Here is a 23,397-nt window from a genome sequence, read left to right as displayed (position 1 = left end):
TTTATCTCACCAACAATGTTATACTGGAATTTCTTTTTCAAAAATTTACAGTACCCTAGTAGATTTTAAGGCTGTTACTTAGTTGTTTACGAATTCACTCTGGGTAATATTTACGGTTCATTGGGTAAGATCACAGACAAGATTGGCTTGTGTCTGTGTAGGATTAGATTAGATTAGGTTTCTTTATTTATGTATGTTACTGGCTTATACACTAATTTACATTAAATGACGATAATGCTAGTTATTCAACGAATTTCACAAAGTATAAATAATTAATCAATGAGAATAAATAAAGAAATTCAATTAGAATAACCATAATAATGTGATGTAACTTCATAGATTGGCGGTATTTCAACAAATAATTGGCGATTCTTTTAGAAGGATATAAAATATCCTTCCCATTAACACACGACCGGGTTGTGATGAATTAACAACTAATTTTCAGGAGGAAGAACTAAAAATATTTGTCAATTTACTTCCTGGATTACATATTATTTAGTACTAGAATTCATTTATTAATATCTTATTATAAATTAATAAAGAATTTTAAATTATTCGATTATTATTTAGTTTAAGGATTCCAGATCACAACTTTGACTCAGAAATCTGAAAACTACGTATAGTAAGGTTCTTCTTCAGTGCGAAAAGCTGTAGAGATATTTCCAGGTAGAGTAAGTAGTGTTGTAGACTAAATAATAGACTATTTATAACTAGAAAGCATAGAATAAATGACATTCATTGAAAGACATTTCTACATAGATTGAATGACAGAGGCTTAAATCTGTGTTAGTGCACAAAGTAGACTAAATAATAAATGATTTATAACTAGAAAGCATAGACTGAATGGCATTCATTCAAAGACATTTCTACATAGATTAAATGACAGAGGCTTAAATCTGTGTTAGTGCACAAAGTAGAAGATTGGTAACTCTTCTTCTCTGTGGTTAGTATAAAGAAATTGCAGGAAATAATTGAAGGAGAGGATTTACATGGAAAGCAGAAGTGATAGCCAATTTTTCGGAATTTGGAATTGAATGTAATGATAAGTAGTGAGGTAATGGAAAATGAAAGTGGAAGAAGCAGGCAGTGAGCCAGTAGGTCTCCAGGCGACCTTGACGTCTTCTGATGACCTTGCTCCATCCAGCATGCTGCCCGCTGCGTCATCTGGTCATTTCATTTTACACATTCATTCATATTTTTCATCAACTTAATTCATTGATTATTCGGACTAATATGTTTTTAAATAACTACCAAGTTATCAGGCTTAACATTGATTCATCCGATTTATGATGCAAGGCATTATTTTCTCTAGGGATTCCTGATTAGCAAATTTTTCAGTGGATTCCCTGTAATTTTGCTCAATTTTTTCCCCCACTTTACTGGATTATAGAGCATCCAAAATCAAAAATTATCAGTTTGAAACCCTTCGTAGCGAAAATTATCACCTTTTTATTTTATTTTCGTACATTCTTTTTCATTCCAATCCCTAAATGATTAAAATTTTTGTTTTAGATGATGCCATGTTTCGTGGAAGCCTGTTAGCTGCATTAAATGGTATTGGTGAGTGAATAAATGAATTTTTTCTACCACAACTACAAATTTGTAGTGTAACAAAAAATGGTTGAAGGGTTATCGGGAAACATTCATTCATAACTCACCCTCTTACTAATCAATTCGAATTCATATACTGGCATCTATTAACATTTTTGCACCACCAATTGCAACGTACTGCAATACCAAACATTGTCTTGCAATTTTTTTGGTTGTCTGTAGTTTCCAAAATTCCCCGACATCACAACCAGGTACAATAAATAATAGACTTCAATGAAATATTTTTAATTTTATTAGAATTCACCATTGATTTTTATCCACCTCTCATCAAATCCAAGTAAATGCTCCTATTAATTTGAAAGGACAAGTATTATTTAATACTTGATTTATGTATATGTTTTGATGATAACATTATCGCCGAAACTAGACGTATTTGATATAAAATTTTATATAATATTTGAGTATAATGAGGGTAAAGAGGGTACTAGTGATTATCTGTATTATTCGTGTTTGATATAAAATATAATGAGGTTGTTGGTGATTCTCTATAATTAATTTTTATTTTATATCAGCACTACAGTCTAATATGAGCTTTGGCCGCCTCCACTACAGTTTTCCACGCTTCTCGGTCCTCTGTTAATTGTCTCCATCCTCTATATCCCATTTTTTGGAGATCGTCTTTCACTTCATCTTCCCACCTTATTCTCGGCCTTCCTATCTTTCTTTTTTAATGTAGCCACTCTCCTTCAACTGAATGCTCTTATTAAAATGCATTCTTCATATACAACATTCCAAATACCGTATTTTATTGTGTCGGTGTTCGAAAAAGTATTTCATAGAACTGTTACTCCAAGCATAGACAAGCTATTGATTCAAAAATTGACTTGTTGATACGGTTATACGTAATTAATATTCGTGATAGTCGTGGCGTAATTAATTTTTCTGGACTCTAATTAGCGTAATCATTCTTCAGAACGAAACAAGAAAGTTTGTGTAGGTGAAGGTATGTACCAGCAATTGAGTTAGACCAAAATATCGGCATGCATTGAGAGCACATTCAATTAATGAGGTATTTAGCGTTTCAAGAGAATGAGGTTACTCTCCTGTTGAAGCATATACCGGCATTAATCCTATTCCTGGTGCATGCAGCCTTGCTAATTACCAACCAAAATTCAGTACCGTAGTAATATACTACTGTTATCGAAATTGCATTATTGATTATGAAAGAGGAGTGAGGTTGGTTATCTCATCTATTAGACTAGTAGTTCTGTGAACAGTTGTAGACCTCACGCAGTATTCTCATCCACAAGTACCTGATTGAAACTATAGACCTTATGGAAATACAGCAATAGACTGGCTTCTCCACACATCTGTGTAACCACTTGTCAGCTGATTTATGATGAATAATTCTATAGTCTGATTTTTACGGTAATATTGGCGTATGATGGAGGCTCCTTTTTCCTTTTATATTATCCATGAAATGCAAAATTTCTAAAAACCTTGTATATACGTCGACGCGCAATTAAAAAAGGAACATACCTGTCAAATTTCATGGAAATCTATTACCGCGTTTCGCCGTGAATGCACAACATAAAAACATTTAAAAATTAAGAGAAATGCCAAATCGTCGACTTAAATCTTAGACCTCACTTCGCTTGGTCAACTAATGGAAATTCAATTTCTAAAATTATCCCAGAAATAAGTAGGTTTGATTGAAATACATGTGATGGGGTTTTTGTCAAATATTGATTGGGAAGTTTAATTGTTGGGTTTACATCGTTGTCAACGAGATGGGTTCTTCGATTCTCCGTCGTTTTACTATAGGTGTATTTTACTCCATTCAACATAGTCAATAAAATCTTCTTTTTTTCGGGTTATTTTTACTCTATGTTGAAGTAGCCTAAACAACTCGATATCTTTCCTAATGTAGGTAACTATTGAATGAATTTCACAAAGTAATAACAGAGTGAATATTGATCAAGATGAAGATGGAATGCAATTTGAGATATGATGTAATACAAGATTCAGGAGTGAGTAAGACAAGAAGTGTAGAAAGAGAGGTGGAGAATTAAAATGATTAGAAAGGGAGGTGGAGAATTGGAAAGATCGAGTTTGAAACAAGAGAGAAAAGAACAAATCACAGTCGAGGTGTAGACTAGTAAGCCACGCCTCCTAGCTCCGCCTACTCGTTCTTCAATGGTCGACACTTACTAGTTTTCAATTTCGTCACTAGATGGCAGCAGCTACTGGCTTGTTCTTCACTCACTCTCTCTCTTTTCCATAATATTTTTCTTCTTTTTCTCCTCCTTTCAATACTTCAGTAGATGTTTAATTCATAGGCCTTTGTATTTACAATTAACAGTTAATAATTAACATTGTTAATTATTAACTGAGAAATAGTACAGGCTCAGCCTAGTTTCTCCTCCAATGTCAAAATTGTATTATGATTATAGTATTTTATATAATAAATGAATTATAATCATTACAACCTAAATATGTGACTAGGTAGAGTAACCTAGTCACTAAATAAGATATTTTTTAGGCAGTTAGGTCTAACTGTAGGATAACCAAATAACACTGTATAGTTAATGGAGATGACCTAGAACAGCCGCCCTTCCAACGGGAAAACATTGAAAAAGATATATTTTCATTCTATAAACTGATTTGCAAAATGTTTTCAGGAATGCGAAAATATACTTGAAATCAAATAGACTAATATTGACCCCGCGTGAGTCAATAATGAAACTAAATTCACGCGAGTTATGCAGGGTTAAAATATCTCTGTATTTTCGTCTCTATCTCTTTCAGCCGCGTCTTCATCCCCTGACACAAAATTTCCTGAGATCGTCCTCAACATCCTCCAAACTAACGCTTTCGTGGATGATGGATAATATCTTTTCATCCTTCTCCCTCTTGCATTGTAGTCCTCACTCTCTCTCTCTCTCTCACTCTCTCACTCTCTCTCACCCTCTCTTTGGTAGAGAGTTATTGGGAAGGATATTTTGAAAATTCTTTCCGAAGAATGGACATTGATATGTCCAAATCTCCGCCAATTTATGTAGATGCATAACAATATTATCTTTAATTATTACAAATTGCTTTTTTCGTATCATATACAGTTCAATAATTATTTTCTTAGTCTATATTATGTAAATTCATCTATAATTTTGCTGTATTGTAAGCTATTTTATAGAAGTATATAAGTATAAGTATACAATATATTATATTGTAATCTACATAAATAAAGTACTCAATCAATCAATCTGTCTCTCTCTCTCTCTCTCTCTCTCTCTCTCTCTCTCTCTCTCTCTCTCTCTCTCTCTCTCTTACTTTGTCTCTTGAAACTCTTTCTGCAGATCTTGAGTCGTTCATTCTCAGATGTGTCACCTAACCAACTCGAATCTCCTGTTCTTACCTCATCCACGATTTGAGATTTTTGTACAGATCACATCCAACTCTTGATTTGAACGAATTCTTTATCCTGCCATTATAACGTGGAACCCACTACAGGTTGAAATTGTCTCCGTCTTTCGTATCGTAGTGGTGTGCTCAAGGCTTCAATAAAAGAGACACTACTTATACACACTTACTCCTCAGACTTATACATATAAAGACTTAGATACTAGATTCATACTTATTGTTTTGTATATTTATAATTAAATTCTAAGCAGTGTGAATAAATCCTTTTCAACCCATGTCAGAGGTATTAATTAAACATGAAAAAGCAGTTACAATATGGAAAAACGTCTGTTACATACTTTGATTAGTTTTCTTAAACTTAAACTAACGTGTAGCATCCGACTATAGAGTCTATGTGTCGGGATGCATTTAATCCTTGTGATTGTTTGTTCTATGCTTTGATGACTCATTGAAGCAAGTGCTCAATTATTGTCGATTCTTATAGTTTGAAGATATAGTGAGGCTATGTTACAATAGCACTATTTTTGTTGCAATTATTTTAATATTAAATCAGATATGTCCATGTTATAATAACACTATTTTTGTTACAATCCTTTTAATATTACATCAGATATACCGGTATCTGCTATCCTCTATGGAAGGCAGAGAATCGGCATCACTGTTCTCCCATCTTTCTCCACTGTCATAACGTGGACCTCACTACAGTTTCAAGTTACACAAACAAGTATTAATTAACTTTTACGAAATAATGTTTTCTACTCATCTATTTTACTATCCATGACGAACTGTAAGTAATAATCCGTTTTTTGAACTATTTTTAATGACACTACAGTATAATTTTTGAATATTAGTTACACAAGTACTCACTGTGGAGCGCATTCGGATTATTTAAATCTATTTTCAACCCTGCTGTCTTGTCATTGGTAGGTATGAAGCGGTCGGTTGGTATCGGTGGTGTTGGTGGTTTTATTCGAATTTAGTATAGAATCAAACAGTTTATGGGATATGAAGTTCAGTTGTTCATTTAAGATGTTTAGTGGATCAGTTTTTATATGATTGTAGATTTCGAATCGCTCTAGTGTGTTGAGTTCAGCTCCTTTAGTTTTTATGTGTAATATATATTTTTTACTTTCCTTGCCCTATTACCATAGGTAAGGAAAGTATCGCTTTCCGATAAAGTAAGGTACCCCAATTTCTTAATTTCTATACGTTTCAAGGTCCCCTGAGTCCAAAAAAGTGATGTTTGGGTATTGGTCTGTGTGTGTGTGTGTGTGTGTGTGTTGTGTGTGTGTGTGTGTGTGTGTGTGTACACGATATCTCATCTCCCAGTTAACGGAATGACTTGAAATTTGAAACTTAAGGTCCTTACAATATATGGATTCGACATGAACAATTTCGATCTAATGCAATTCAAGATGGCGAAAATGTTGTCAAAAACAGGGTTTTTCGCGATTTTCTCGAAAACGGCTCCAACGATTTTGATCAAATTTATACCTAAAATAGTCATTCATAAGCTCTATCAACTGTCACAAGTCCCATATCTGTAAAAATTCCAGGAGCTCTGCCAAATCTATGCAAAGTTTGATTTTAGATTCGCAATTATCTGGTTTCATATACAATTTAAACAAAAAAATTCAGATGGAAAAGATTGAGCATGAAAATCTCTACAATTAATGTTCAGTATCATTTTCACCTAAAATTTAAAATAAGCTGGAAAATCGAGAAAATGTGATTATCCAATTGCGAACTGTTGGCAACTGTTGATTCTATTGAATGATTCACTATGAAGAGATAACAGACTTCGTGTGTCTCCAGCGTTATTGTCCTGTCACCAGCTGTCTTGGATCTTTGAATAGTAGACTTGAGATGCGCGTGAACACTAGCGTCAGGTGATCAATTTTCATAACGGCAAGGAAAGTTGTGTGAGTACGCCACACCAGATTTTTAAACTAAAGGATCTGAACACAACACACTAGAGCAATTCGAAATCTACAAACATATAAAAACTGATTCACTTAACATAAATGAAGAACTGAACTTCAAACTGTTTGATTCTGTAATAAATTAAAATAAAACCGCCAACACTACCGATACCAACCGACCGCTTCATACCTACCAATGACAACGAGATTAAGACACCAGTGTTTAAAATGGATTTAAATAATCCGAAAGCATTTCATATGTGAGTACTAGTTTTAATAACTAATATTCAAAAAATAGACAGTAGTGTCGTTAAAAATAGTTCAAAAAATGGATAATGTTTTCATGAAAAAATGTGTGATATGAATAATGTTTCAATCATGGTAGATTGGCAGGACAAGTATGATGTATGATAAAGGTATTTTGTGAAATATGAAATAGGGAGGATATAGGATGGCAGAAGGGATTTGCGGTGTGATTGATCATGATGTTGAGCCGTAATAGGGTGTGTCCTCTTCCTTGCTTAGTCGCTAGGTGGTTGTAGGACGCCCTTGCTCCAAAAATACTTGCGCTATCCATTTAAAAACGTCACCCTGACTTTTCGTAGTTGATGGCCTTCTTCATCATCATCTCGGCCGGATCTCTTCAAACGAATTCCTTGTTGAACGTGTAAACTCGATTACTATATTTGTTTCACGGAGAAACGGTTGCCGTTTGCAAAAAACGCCGTGATTGAATTGATGATTGCCGGCGTATCTGTAACAACTTAGGCTACGTGATTGTACTCTCTTATCGCGTAAATTCTTGTACATTTTTTCTCGAGCTCTCTCATTCAGTAATGTAACTGCAACGTGTCACGCTTTTTGCTCTTTTATGCATTGAATTTGTTTGTTTCAACCTGAAAATTGCATAGCATGATAGGCGAATAAAATTTTATTTATTTTCCTATGGAGTTGTAGATCAGTTGATTGAGTATGTAGTTGTAGACCAGTCAATGACTGGTGAAAATGACTGTACTCTGTACAAAATTACTTCTTACTTGGTATGGACATGCGCAGCAGAGAAAGCATACAGCGGGAGGGATACAGAGGTGCGATGTTGCCGTTTTGAAGTGGCCAGAGTTCTCCAACTTCTAGTGACTGTTCATGTGATCATGCTACACATGCGAAGTTTCCTGTCTGAAAGCAGTCAGACGACTGACAAATTGGCAACTGCGCTTCTACCTATGACTCTATTAATCACTGTAATTGGCTGATCTCCCTCCATTTCTCTGCGTCGCATATTCCTCCAAGTCAGAAGTAATTTTGTATGGATTATAATTTCACAATATTTTGCAGATTGGAAGCCTTCAGCTATAGACTAAAATGCAGTATAAGCCTGTAATGTTTAAAAGATGACTAATTTGGTAATATTATTAGTAGGTACTGATTACCTTTTATAATAATAGAGTAGTAGCACAGAATTAATAATAGCAGATTTATAGGAGATAATAGATTTATAGCAGATAATTATAGGAGATTTCTCTGGTAGTAGTCACTAAGGCATGAATCAGGTCTTGTTTTTCAATGGTAGACTATTTTTGTTTCTACTAAATATTTGCTTTGACTATGGTTTTACCAAGTGGTTTTATTTAATGGAATGTGCATGTATCTGAGATGCATTCGATTGAAAGCCACCCCCATGATTCACTAAATTTACTAGATTGTTAACACTTATTAGTAAATCAATCCATCAATGCTTATGAATAAACCAATTTCTATGGGAGTTCTAAGTTAATTTAAATGAAATGACTCCTAGAGTTAGTAGTGAAGACCATTTTGAGAAAGTCATACCTTATTTCAAGTTGTCTTGATTTTTTGTTCAGAATTGTACATGGAAACATAGACTTAGGCCCGGTTGCACAACAGCCGGTTAAATTTTAACCGTGATTAATTCCACGAGAACCAATCAGAGAAGGCGTTTTTGAAAAGACAGCTTCTCTGATTGGTTTTAGTGGAATTAATCACGGTCAAAATTTAACCGGCTGTTCTGCAACCGGCACTCAGAGATTGATTGAAATGAAAAGGTTTATTGTATCGAATCCTCACAAAACACTGATAGATTATTATGGTATATTTTATGTTGTTTATTTACTCAACAGAAATTTTACTCGTACATATTATATTGGTGGATTCCTCTCAAGAATAGACCATATACATAGATGGTATAGTGCTATATACCATCCTTGGATTCCTCTGACGTTCACCACCTCACAAGAGCTGGAATTCGAGAACACCACTCCTATTATAATCACTGGATGAGGAAAGAGCTAAGTATCACATTGAAGGACCAAAATGACACCCGCATCAGAATCTATGTTGCATATCAATAATGTTGCTTGTAGACCTGTGATATGATGACAGAGCATATTAATTGATGGATTGATGGCCGAGCCTACCGTCTGAGTTTTATCATCAGTTGTGATTGAGTGCACATCCATTACATTTAATATTTGACGGTAATGGACCATCCCTTCCATATATGATATTTGATGGAATGGACCATCTATTCGATATGACATGTCCATATCCATGTGTTATTCTCTCAACATTCCATTTTAATTGAATGTTTTTAGTGATTTATTACTTTCCTTGCCCTATTACCATAGGTAAGGAAAGTATTGCTTTCCGAAAAAATCAAGGTACCCCAATTCCTTAATTTCTATACGTTTCAAGGTCCCCTGAGTCCAAAAAAGTAGTTTTTGGGTATTGTTCTGTATGTGTGTGTGTGTGTGGTGTGTGTGTGTGTGTGTGTGTTGTGTGTGTGTGTGTGTGTGTGTGTGTGTATGAGTGTATGTGCGTCTGTGTACACGATATATCTCATCTCCCAATTAACGGAATGACTTGAAATTTGGAACTTGAGGTCCTTACAATATAAGGATCCGACACGAACAATTTCGATCAGATGCAATTCAAGATGGCGGCTAAAATGGATAAAATGTTGTCAAAAACAGGGTTATTCGCGATTTTCTCGAAAACGGCTTCAACGATTTTGATAAAATTTATACCTAAAATAGTCATTCATAAGCTCTATCAACTGCCACTAGTCCCATATCTGTAAAAATTTCAGGAGCTCCGCCCCATGTATGCAAAGTTTGATTTTAGATTCTAGAGCCAATTAATAGGCTTCAGATACAATTCAAACAAAACATTTCGAGTGGAAAAGATTGAGCATGAAAATCTCTACAATTAATGTTCAGTATCATTTTCACCTAAAATTGAAAATAAGTTTGAAATTTGAGAAAATGTGATTATCCAATATTGCAAACTGTTGGCAACTGTTGATTCTATTAAATGATTCACTATGAAGAGATAGCAGACCTCGTGTGTCTACAGCGTTATTGTCCTGTCACCAGCTGGCTTGGATCTTTGAATAGTAGACTTGAGATTCGCGTGAACACTAGCGTCAGGTGATCAATTTTCATAACGGCAAGGAAAGCTGTGTGAGCGCGCCACACTAGATTTTTTTACTTCACTTATGTAAAGTAATTATTGTATATTGCATTTATTTGGATTTGGATTTTCGTTTTATAATTACATCGCTGTCAGTCTAAAGAGAACCTCACAATAGTTTTTTTACTCAACAGAAATTTTACTCGTACATATTATATTCAATTACTTGTCAATTGACTCTTCCTTCAAACTGTCAGTATACCTTATGAATAACATCAATACTTCAATTTCAATCAAATGCTGACAAACTGAAGTGAATCTCTTTACAGGAATGAGGATTAAAAAAAAATATGTTTAATTATCTTAGCATAGTATTCAAAGAAATTAATGTAGCATTCACGTATCTCATTCCAGGGGACTGCTTTAAACACAAAAAAAATCACTACCCAAGGTGCATTAAGCTGAGTACACATATTCGCGCTTCCAACCCGCACCGAGCACGCTCCTCCCTCGTACCGCCCTCGTACCACCATCGAACCACAGTCACTCCGCCCACGCACCCATCATGAACGTTGCGGAAGATGTTAGATCTTCTCGCGTTCCCCGGTCGAACCACTCTTGCTCGCCGGTCGATCATCAATCGCTCTGCTGGAGAGACGTTCGGTTGCGGAGCAGAGCGAAAGTCTGTACGCACCTTTAGAACTGTGCACCAGAATGAACCTCTGTGGTTCATTCTATTGCTTGTGTACCAATATGGTACACACGGTCCATGGGAAAAACTGGCTGTGAACCATTTTGGAACACATAGTCGTTAAAGTGTCAAACAGGAATTGGGAGTACAGTTTTTTCTAACGATAATATTAGACAATTATTAGACAATGTTTGTTCATTTGGGAATTAGGAGCTTATAAATTGTTGTCAATTATCATAAAATTATCAAGCGATGAAGCAGACTCCAACATGGAATTATTGTTACTATTGTTACTATTTTGACGATACTACAGTTTGATTATTAAATAATTTAATATTAAAAATTATTGCAGTTCGTCATGGATAGTGAAAAGGTGAGTTATAATAGTAGTGGAGAAAGATAGATCAGTGTTGCCGATTCTCTGTCTTGTCACTGAGGATAGCTAACCGTATATCTGATGTAATATCAACTGTTGTTAAAAATGATCAATTATATTTTATCCACCAGGAAAATATTTTTTTTCAATGATTTCATAATAAATTTCCATTATTGAGATTTAATATTTTGTTAATTTTGTTCAAAAACTATCTGTTAAAGTTGCGGAGATAGAAAAGTATAGCGCTATCTGCTTTGTCGAATGATGGACTAGGATAGCAACACCAATGCTGATCAAATACTGCCATTATAACGTGGACCTCACTTTAATTGGCTTGCATATTCCTGTGGAAGCTGCTCGTGCTGCAAATGAGCTGATTTTCCTACATGAAAAGAGTTGGAATATTATTTGTGGAGTTCTGAAGAGCGTATTGCATCTCCTCGACGAAAGCACTTGCCTCAAAGTGAGTGGAGTCTGGAGCAATGCTCGTGCATCCAGCCCACTCCATAAATGTTATTCTATTTTCTCGCTTGTTGATTCGCCGTGCTTGAATAATCCAGAAAATTCATCGGTTTGCTGTTGGTTTTCCAATTTTTCCTGAACGCGTTCGTTTGATTCAATAGTTGCCAGCTACTCGTTTGCGCCTCAATCGCAATTTCCTGCTCCTGAATTGAATATCTAAATGTGCTTCATCAGCTCTCTTTTACTCTACATTCCTATTTTTCATTTAGAATCAATATTTTCCCAAAATACTCGCATTTATAAACTTTTTGATATTCTGGTTTACTTCCTCACTATATAGGATGTAGGTAAAGAAACTGTTATTGATTTTCTTGATTCAAAGAATTTACTCAGCTTTATTCAAGCTACTTGATCACAGTATTTGAACTTTCAAAACTTGAAAATTTTTATGGTGTGAACGAAAATTATGTTTCTCAATTAATCAGCATTGAATTGAATTATTCATCTAGATATGTTATAAAATATACTAGAAACTAGAATTCCATCCTAAAGTTTAAAATTGCACCTATTATTTTCTCATCAGCATTGAATTGAATTCATCTAGATACGTTACAAAATTTACTATTAAATTTTCATGTACAGAGTTACATTTTGTCAGTTTCTCCTCGTTGAAGACTTGAGTTCTCTTTCAATTCATTGCTTCCTACTTGAATTCATATAGTTTTTCTTTTTCGATCATTGTATTGTTTGTGCTAACCAAATAAATAAATATAGAGTACGCCTACAATTGAAATGATCATACTTGGAGGAGAGCATAAGGGTTCAGCTTGTTAAGAGAATCCGATCACTTCTAAACTATTAATAATATCAATCATATTATTTTAATAATTATAATTTATTAGCATTTGAACCTACTCATTAACATCAGCAATCTCTCATTATTATTTTCGTCTGTACATTTCTAAATTATTGTTGAAATTATATGTATAGCACTGTTGTACAATGTGCTTAGTATGTGAAATTCAGCTTTATTGTGGTCCAAATTATAATGGCAGTATTTGTTCAACATTGGTGTTGCTATCTATCATTTGGCAACGCAGCTAGCGCTATCCTTCTCTAGCTCCGCAACGTTGCCAGATCATTCCATTTTTCTCTCAACTTTTCCTGATACCTTTTTTACCTTCTCAAGGATTGAAGGTTTTCCTAGTTCATGGATATCCATAGTTGGGGAAACCCTTCAATCTTCCACACTTTTTTGTACCACTTTCTTTTTATCTTGTTTTAATGTGTATTGTTGTTGTTTGCATGTATTCTTCTTGTTATCTCTGTAACAAACTTGTATGTGTGTGTTAATTAACAAAATATTAAATCTCAACCATGAAAATGTCTTATTTAGTCATTGATCATATAATTATTTTATTGGAGAATGAAATATAATTGATTATTTTAAACAAGAATGAACAGCGAACCATCAGATATCCTCTATTGAAGGCAGTGAGTGACAAGGCAGAGAATCGGCAACACAAATAACTCAATATTATTCGTTAAAAGTGGTAATTGAGTGGAATATTTCTAATTAATTTATCAATTTAAGCCATCTAAATTCAAAATTCATAGTTTTAATGTTTATTTTGGACCAAAATTTTATAAAAATTGTACACGTGAAATTCTAACCTTATCTTGGACTTTGTCACCTATAAATTTTGAAGAAAAATAGCTCAAGGACTATCTTATTATTTTATCTTTCAATGTTATTACATTAGTGTCATTTGCATTGTAAATAGATAAATAAAAGACTGTCTCCTATCCTTCTCTACTGTCATTATAGCGTGAACCTCGCGATATTTGGAATTCAGGAAAAAGTCCCGTTGGAATATAATAATAATGGAAGCTTTAGGTGGGCGAATGCAAATGGAAGTAGGTAGATTGGTTGTTATGGATTGATTGATTCCTGCTTTCTATCTGTCGGCTGCCATGTTTTATAACTCATCACTCCTACTTGGCCAATTCGGGTTACGGTATCTATCGATTCAGTTATTCCGTCCTTGCAACATTTCCAGGGCGAAATTTGTTGTAGCGTTCAGCGTACTCTAAATACGATTATACCTTTTTGTGTTCACCGGCAACGTTGCTGATTGGCCGCGTTTCGAACACTCGATAAACGAACACTCGCTAAACGTGAAATTCATTCGACTGTACAATTCACAATTCACTTTTTATGTTTCGGTCTCAAACAGCAAAATTTATTTGTTTGTACTGCTCCTGTATACCGTACATTGTAACTGTTTTTGACATTGCTTCTTCTATTTCAAATAATGTTATTACCACAATCCAGAATTTGTTGTTTCATTCATAACCTTCCGGTAGTCGCGCCCTTCTCAATCACACGAGAAGTCGCGTGTTGTATTTTGTACAACATCCAATTTTCCAAGTGTTATGTACTTTGTTTACTCTCAAAACATATTAATTAATTCTATAATCACTTTTTCAATCTTCTTGGATTATTTTACGCCTATGAACATTTGGATGATTACCATTTCATGGTCCAATGTACATCAAGCAAAGCCATCAATTCTGTGCTATTGGTTAGTTTACAGTCCCTGTATACAGTCTTTCCTTATCTTATGCACTGTCGCGACTAAATGGCACTCAAAGACTGAACCATTGCTCGGTTGATACTGCAACTCAGTAGAGTGATGGGGGGAAAGTTTTGGAATGCATAGGTGACTCATTCGCTGACACCAACCCATTCTGTTGAGACTGTTGTACTTTTTACAACAGCGCGACTGCCGGAAGGATAATCAACACAGTTCAATATCTTCTGTGGTTGGTAAATAGTACTTCTATAGTTAGTACATAGCTTCAAAAATGTTCATCCTAAATTACATTACAATACGGTACGTACTATGATAGAGAAAAGATTGAGTTTTATTTATTTATTCCATTCTTTCAAGAATCCCAGATCTGGAGAGAAAACCAAGAATATGCCTTGTACCATCTCTCTCCCAAATTTAGGTGACATTGAAAAGTCCATAATAGGGTGTGTCTATTAGGTTTTCACTTTCACAAAATTTAAGGTCCACTAATATTCATACTAGTAGTTCTGTGAACAGTAGACCTCACGCAGTATTCTCTTCCACAAGTACCTGATTGAAAACTATAGACCTTATGGAAATACAGCAATAGGGTACGTCCACAATGCACGCTGGTTTTCTGAGTCAGACAGTCGGCGCCGATAGAGGCAGACTCGGCCCGCTTACTTTCCCATGTTAGTCAACGGAAGCGTCCATAGTGCACCAGCGCGCCGATTTCCTGCGAGCAGGCTGTCTGAGTCAGATTTTTACCGGAATGAATTTTTTCATTCTGGTTTCAGATAACCTGCGAGTCGGACCGTTCGTGTTGTTATAAGTTGTAAGTTATAAGTTGTTAGTAATGGATATAGAAGAACTAATTTCAGTAGTGCACTTAAATCCACCGATTTGGGATAAACGAATGAAAGAACATTCTAATAGGAACATAGTTGATGCTTGTTGGAGGAATATCGCCTCACAAATGAAGATTGATGGTAAGTAGATGTGATAGATATTTAAATATTAGGTTATACCTATTTCGATTTATTTTAATTCAAAGTTTTTAAATGGCCGCCATTTATTTTTTCACTGCATCACTTTATATATTTTTTCTTAACTGGCCACAACACTTTAAAAGCTAACCTTATTAACCCAAACAAGACCGGTAGATAACAAAATTGTTTCTACGAAAATGGGCTATGATAGTATTGAAATTATACAAACACAGTATACAAAACTCAATACTTTTTCGGCTGTATTCCCAAGAATACAGGGTGTTTCTTTTTAAGTCGGCCACGAATATGATCTTAGTAACAAATGATTTTACAGCAAATTTTAAATAAGGAACTTCACCTTATTACTGCTTATTAAAATTTTGTTAGTAAGGTAAATGCCCTTCCTTCATGATGTTTTTGAATTGTTCACTTAATTTAAGACTTTTTTACAGTTGAACTTTTTCTCCTAACCACACCTTTAGAGGCTATTGATTGTTAAACACAGGAAATTCCGAAAATTCAGCACCTCGTTTGTTTTAAACGAGCAGTTTTAGGGGAAAAATATCAAGAGTAAAATGTCCTAAAATTATGTAAACAATAATAAAAAATCACAAAAAAGAGGTAAATTCTTTTTTAATAAGCATAACAAATAAGGCAATGCTTCCCTTTTAAAGTTTGATGTCAAATAATTGTAAATCAGTTTGTAACAAAATACGTCTTTACAAGGATAATTCATATCATAAAAACAATCAGTCGCAATTGAAATTTTAATATATACATTTTATGTCAGTAGTTAATACACTTTTAACATTGATCGATTGAATGTGAACATGATTGATTGATTAAAGTTTTGCTAAAAAAGGCAGTTACATTGACACAAAACCCTTACACTTTTAATTGTCTTTGTAGATAAGCGGATATTTTTCCATAAATTTTGCAAACGTGTTTCTGATTTCCTTTGCGTTGTCCAATTGCCTGCCTTCCCTTTGCCACACCACTGATTCCCCTAGGACCTCAACCTCTGTCATATGTCTTTGAAAGCCTTCTCGATCTATTATTGTGTTGTGAATAACGCATACACATTTAATCATCATTTCTGTCAACTCGACATCCGTATCTAGTACTTTTGAAAGTATTCTCCATTTTGCATACAGGATTCCGAACGCACACTCAACTGTTTTTCTAGCTCTTGAATGTCTCTTATTGTAATTCCTTTTCGTGGGGTCCAAGTTCTTTCTCTTGTAAGGTGTCATTAAATGAGGCAGCAGCGGGTATGCTTCATCAGCCAACATCACAAAAGGAGCTTGGACATTTGTATTAGGCACCATTTTAGGTTCTGGAAATGTTATATCTTCAGATTCAATGAATACATGAATGGTACATACTGAATGGTACTATATGGTACTATATGGACGTACCCTATGGATACTTATAGACTGGCTTCTCCACACATCTGTGTAATCAATTGTCAGCTGATTTATGATGAATAATTCTGTACTCTGATTTTTTCTCTAATATTGGCGTATGACGGAGGCTCCTTTTTCCTTTTATATTATCCTTGAAATGTAAAATTTCCAAAAACCTTGTATATACGTCGATGCGCAATTAAAAAAGGAACATACCTGTCAAATTTCATGAAAATCTATTACCGCGTTTCACCGTAAATGCGCAACATTTAAACATTCAAACATTTGAACATTAAGAGAAATTCCAACAGTCGACTTGAATCTTAGACCTCACTTCGCTCGGTCAACAAACCTTTTATTATTATTCCCAATTTTACTCATTGGGGAACTTTGGACTACATACGGCGAGGTGGATCTACCCTTGGGTCTCCCCATCATTGAAATCCATACGCTTATAATAATAATAATATTAGTCTATGGAACTACACAATACAGTATAAAACAGAGCCAGTCTTTTATTTGAGTCGGATTTGACCATAAGTTAGTTTAGTTGTCTAACATACGCCCTGAAATCATATAAGATATCTGTTTTAACATGTCAAACATGTGACAACATAGATTTTATTTCCTATATTAGTCCAGTCTTAGGACATATTACTATTTTACGTTTTACAGTTTTCTATAGTTGAAACAACTACTCTTCAAATGCGTTATGAAAAATACAACAGCATTTATTATATTCTACATAAACACCGATTTCGGTTATTACACCATTGTCAATCTCTGATAAACTGATCAAAAACTATCAATATGTGGTTTTTTGACAATTTCTTAGTCTTTTTCATTCAATACCACAATAATATCAACATCTCAACTACACAAAAAACATATTACTATTCTACGTTTTACAGTTTTCTACAGTTGAAACAACTACTCTTCAAATGCGTTATGAAAAATGCAACAGCATTTATTATATTCTTCTGCTAGGTACTCTATTGTCAACCATATATTAGCCAACAACCCTGGTTTAGAAAGTGGACTCAGCCAAAAATAGACGTTCTGTGACCCTTGTTTGCCAGTCAGATAGCTTTGATAAGTTGCAGTGTCTTGGCATATGATTATTAGAAAGCAGTGAACAGTGACGTCCATTGTTCCAGAGCTATAGAAAATTTACCTAGATGGGTTGCAGCAGAGAATACGATTGTTTTATTCTATGGTAGCAGGCTACAATACCACAAACCATTGAAAACAGGTTCCTCATTTCCTGGAAGGTGTTCAGCTGTGTTTAATCCATTGACTAGGACTGCACCAACCTGTCGGGTGTCCAGGCATTTTGGAAGCTCCAACTGCAGTGGGCTGCACTCCATCCAGTTCAGTGTTCAGTTAGAATTTTGTTCTGGTGTCGTTCAGGGTAGTGTCAAAGCTCTGCTGTGATCATTATGTTTGACAAAGTCTTCTCAAACGGTGAGGTTTTTTATAGTGATGAAGAGAGTGCGGACAATTTGAAAGGTTTGTAATAATGATTGGTTATTATTTGGTATATAGAATTACGTGATTATTGTTTATTGTGCTTCCAAATATGATCTCCATTGTCTTCTAGTTCTGTCCAGAGGGTCTTACAAGAAGTTTGAAGTCTTCCTGTATAATATTATGTCTATCTGTAAATAATATCTTACTATTTTTAATAGTAGGGTCAAAGTTATAATGGCAGTATTTCTAATAGTGCGTCTTTCTATAAATTATATCTTCCTATATAATTTCTAATAGTGGGTTCCACGTTATAATGACACTATTCGTTTAACATTGGTGTTGATATCCTTATCTATATTCCACAAAGCAGATAGCGGTATCCTTTACTATCTCTGCAAAATTGCCAGCTCGTTTTTCAACAATGTATAAATACTAATTAAACAAAATAATTAATCTCAATCATGGCTATAAATTATAAAATCATTAAAAATATGTTTTCTTGATGAATTAAGAGTAATTGATTATTTTAAACAAGAATGAACAGTTAATATTACTTCAGGTTTACCGGTATCAACTATCTTCTGCAGCTGGCAGTGGCAAGGCAGAGAATCGGCATTGCTGTTCTCCTATATCTTTCTCCAATGCCATTAAACGTTGACCTCACTATAGTTTATCGATTGCTAGAATAGCAGGCGACTAGCATTTCAAATTTTCACAAAAATAAAATGAGAATGAATTCTCTGTTTGTAGGAATGATTGTAGACATTTTTCAGTTTTGTTTGAAAATATTGCCCTGACAGTTTTCAATTTGGATTTAAATGGTGAATCCAGCAAGAATAATTTATTCAGAGCGATATGGCAATCGCCAATGAAAAATATTAGATAACCTTTACATAACCTTGCATTGAACTATTTGAGAGTCGTAAACTATCAATCTATGTTATCATCAAATGCTCTTTACCTAAATTTGAAAGCCAATAAACTAGATAGCTTATCAGCAACTAATCGCTTGCTTTATGCTGGCATTCTTCCATAATATTTTGATCGGCACCAAAATGTGGAAGGTCCAATAATATTTTCATCAGACCTTGTTATCAGTTCATTGCGGTTGTCGAAACAATAATTCTATGATAACGCAACTGATTTCGGAAGAAAAAATACACAACGTAATTGATTTTTATTGGCGGGATTAAATTTAACCTCCGAAGCACTTGATTGCGAATCTCAGTTCAATTTTCAAAATTATCCATTCAATGCTTTATTGAATTTCAGGTCAAACAAAAATTATATTGCTTTTAGGGTTTTAGTATCTATTTGTATTGTTAAATTATTCACAGTTCATCATTTAAGAATTCCTTACTGTAGTGAGATCTAAGTTATAATGGCAGTGGAGAAAGATAGGAGAACAGAGTTGCCGATTCTCTTCCTTGCCACTGTCTTCTATAGCAGATACTGTTATATCAAATAAAATATTAACTGTTCATTCAAGTTAATAATGATCAATTATTATATTTTATTCGTGAAAAATATTTTGTTCAAATGATTGAATGATGAATTTTTATAATTCAGATTAAATATTTTGTTTATTAATTATATTTCTACATTTTGAGAAACGTTCTGGCAACATTGGGAAGAGAGAATAGGATAGCGCTATCTGTTTTGTCGAATGATAAGCAAGGATAGCAACACCAATGTTAATCAAATAGCTAAACACCAATGTTAATCATAGCTGGCTAGAATTTAGAATTTAATAGCTCTATCTGCTTTGTCGAAAAATAGACAAGGATAGCAACACCAATGTTTATCAAATACTGCCAGTATAACGTGGACCTCACTATAGTGCTGAATTATGTTAACTGTATTTAAAATAGTCTTTGACCCATAAACTCAAACGTTATCTGACCTTCATCTGAGTTTTTTGTATTTTCTTACCTGTGATTATATTCTCAACTTGCAAAATTATTACTCTTACGAAAATCATTCTTGCAGCCTGCAACAATACTTTCCTGGTTGACAAACCATTCTTCATGCATTTCTATTAACACGATATTACTATACTTATAACATTGTTTCTCAATATAGACGAGATTTTTGCAGCTGTTTAAATGCTTATAAATTATGTTGAAAATCATACTCTGGCACTGTTACTGTAGAATATATTACTGAAAACAAATTGTGGATCATTTTGAATTGGAGCCCCAATAAAGCTTGAGTTGTGGCTCACAAACTCAGGTGGTAATGTAACTGATTTAGACCGGAGCTGCAAAAGTGATTATTATTGAAGTGGTCCGGAGTTCAGAGTATGAAGAAAGAGTGTTTCAAAGCTAGTATTTGTGAATAAATGTTGTTTACAAGAGGGAGATGGAGATGTTAAAACTGAGTAAGTAGGGAAAGGATGTGAAGGGAGACGGACTTTAACTTATTTATAAAGCGTGTGATAGTCCAAAAATATTCAAAGTAGGAAGTAACTACCCACCTCATCTCCTCCATTAAGAGCCAACATTTCCATGTCTCCAACATCACATTCATATTTTTAATCATTGATTCTTTCCTATTAATAATTTATTTTTTGGAAAGGAATCAAGTATGTGTCTATTTGCTATTTCCTCCTCCATTTAATTTTTAATTTACCATTTAGATCGGACAGTATTTCTTTCAAACAAACTATGTTGTGAAATCTAGCTGAAGTATCACCAGGTTTTTATTTTTGCGCATTCAAAACATTTCAAACATGAGGTTAGAATGAACGCTCTCTAAGAAACAAGCTTGGGAATACTTTATTACTGAATCTTTGTTTCTTGTAATTTTGATCCAAACTTTTGATTTTGTAAAAACTGTTAAAAAGTGCATTTGAACTCAAGAAACTTAATTGAAGCTGTAATTGACAGAACGAAGTGAGGTCTAAGATTCAATTCAACGGTTTGGCATTTCTCTTAATGTTTAAATGTTTTTATGTCGCGCATTTACAGCGAAACGCGGTAATAGATTTTCATGAAATTTGACAGGTACATTCCTTTTTTAATTGCGCGTCGACATATACAAGGTTTTTGGAAATTTTGCATCTCAAGGATAATATTAAAGGAAAAAGGAGCCTCCTTCATACGCCAATATCAGAGTAAAAATCAGACTATAGAATTATTATTCATCATAAATCAGCTGATAAGTGCGCATTTACGGCGAAACGCGGTAATAGATTTTCATGAAATTTGACAGGTATATTCCTTTTTTAATTGCGCGTCGACGTATATACAAGGTTTTTTGAAATTTTGCATTTCAAGGATAATATAAAAGGAAAAAGGAGCCTCCTTCAAACGCCAATATCAGAGTAAAAATCAGACTATAGAATAAATTATTATTCATCATAAATCAGCTGACAAGTGATTAATTACACAGATGTGTGGAGAAGCCAGTCTATTGCTGTATTTCCATAAGGTCTATAGTTTCAATCAGGTACTTGTGGATGAGAATACTGCCTGAGATCTACTGTTCACAGAACTACTAGTTAGATTGAAATGATGTCAATAAGATGGTTCGAATTTTCAAGTCTCTTTCCAATAATATTATAATTTTCAATTTCCGCTGTCTTCAAAATATTTTTCATTAACAAAGAGAAAAAATAATGTTAATGTTAGAATATTATTGTTACCATTCGAGTTGATAGTAATGACCAGTTGTCCACAAAATAAGTACAAGTCTGAGTTGAAATAATTGGCACGTTTTGTAGACACTTATCCTAAACAAAGAGGAGTAATAAGCGACTCAATGAATGGAGTTAGCAAGAGAAAAGTGTTTCACAGCTGTCTGTTGGGCAATTGATAAAAGAATTTGTCACAGGCTGTGAAGTAATTAATATAAAGTATTGGTGGAGAGCCAAATCTTCCTAATTATGTGAGCTCTTGTACATAAATTTCATCAGGTTGAACACTTTCGCTCAACATTGAATTTGGAGACAAACAGTAAAGAATCATTTCAAGTTGGAATATAAAGGGTGAACAACCGTAGAAAAATTTAATGACCCCTTTAATTGGCTGCATCAGGTCATAACAAACAGTTTCATTTTGAGTGTTAATAAAGCGTCAATATTCAGTCTCTCCACACATCTGCTATGCAGTTTTCAAGTACACATTTAATATCTTACGCTAACCACTTTGTTGATTTATTATTAAAATATCGAGGCACCGAGCTTCACTCGTTATTTATTTATTTATTGACTTTTGATAAACCGAACACAATTCTTTTAAATGATTGGGGAAGTACTAACAGGCGCAGCCCCAAACTGTTTCTTTCCCGAATTTTGATTTATACACTATAAATAGTCCAGAAAGTAGGTTATATTCCATAATCTTGAATTCAGGTTCAATTTTATGTTCAAACATTTGAAAACAAAAAATTATAATTTAGATTAGATACAAACCAAATTGAATAACAAAATAACACTCACTAATCACTTGAAATTGTCAAATAATGATCAACTTTGAAAACTATGATATACTCTAGTTTAGGAGGATTATCATGTCTTGTCAACAAATCAGATTAAATTATGTTGATCAAATCGATTAAATTGTCTAGCTAGATAAAATTTCTCGCTGATTGATTATGATTACACAGCTGGAAATAATTCTGTCTCTCTCCCACACCACAGGCACACGCATCTTCTGTTATCGAGAGACGACAAAATTATCATTTGTTTTCCAAGGATGAATTATCCTTTTAATGTCGTTCAGCGAGTTTTCCAAAGAATGAGACCTAGTGAAATCGAATCTTTATATCATAAACCTGCTATGTTCCAAATTTCGTGAAAATCGTTAGAGCCGTTTTCGAGATCCGTAAAACATAAATAACCAGATATAAAAATAGTCAGTTATAAAAATAACAAGATTTAAAAATAACCAGATATATAAATACAGAAATTGCTCGCTTAATATAATAGGATACCACAAATTTTGTGGTTTGTTGAGGGACATCAATACTAATTTTATTGGTATACTTTGGCTACTTAGATGAACATTAAAAATCGAAGTAACCTTTTTAACGTTCATTTCTTCACAACGTGTTTCAAATCTATTTTGAAGTGAACCAGGGTTGAAAATGTAAACACTGGCTAC

At 34.0% G+C, this 23,397-nt stretch overlaps 1 protein-coding gene across 13 annotated transcripts in view; it reads left to right on the top strand.

Moving 5' to 3' along the window:
- LOC111047600 (RNA-binding protein Nova-1) overlaps positions 1 to 23,397 on the top strand; it is a 135,218-nt gene that overhangs the window by 60,760 nt on the left and 51,061 nt on the right. For 6 of the 13 annotated variants that reach the window (XM_039426472.1, XM_039426469.1, XM_039426478.1 and 3 more), the window contains one exon: positions 1,513 to 1,560. The exons of 4 other annotated variants lie outside the window; for them this stretch is intronic. In XM_039426472.1, the coding sequence (XP_039282406.1) occupies positions 1,513 to 1,560 (48 nt within the window). Of the gene's footprint in view, positions 1 to 1,512; positions 1,561 to 18,180; positions 18,332 to 23,397 lie in introns of those variants that run through there. 3 more of the 13 variants (XM_039426471.1, XM_039426483.1, XM_039426481.1) reach the window with 2 other exon arrangements.

The sequence above is a fragment of the Nilaparvata lugens genome, chromosome 4 (assembly GCF_014356525.2).
Source record: "Nilaparvata lugens isolate BPH chromosome 4, ASM1435652v1, whole genome shotgun sequence".
Lineage (NCBI taxonomy): Eukaryota > Metazoa > Arthropoda > Insecta > Hemiptera > Delphacidae > Nilaparvata > Nilaparvata lugens.
Note: the sequence above shows the minus strand (reverse complement) of the source record. Positions and strands in the feature narration are given on the sequence as shown.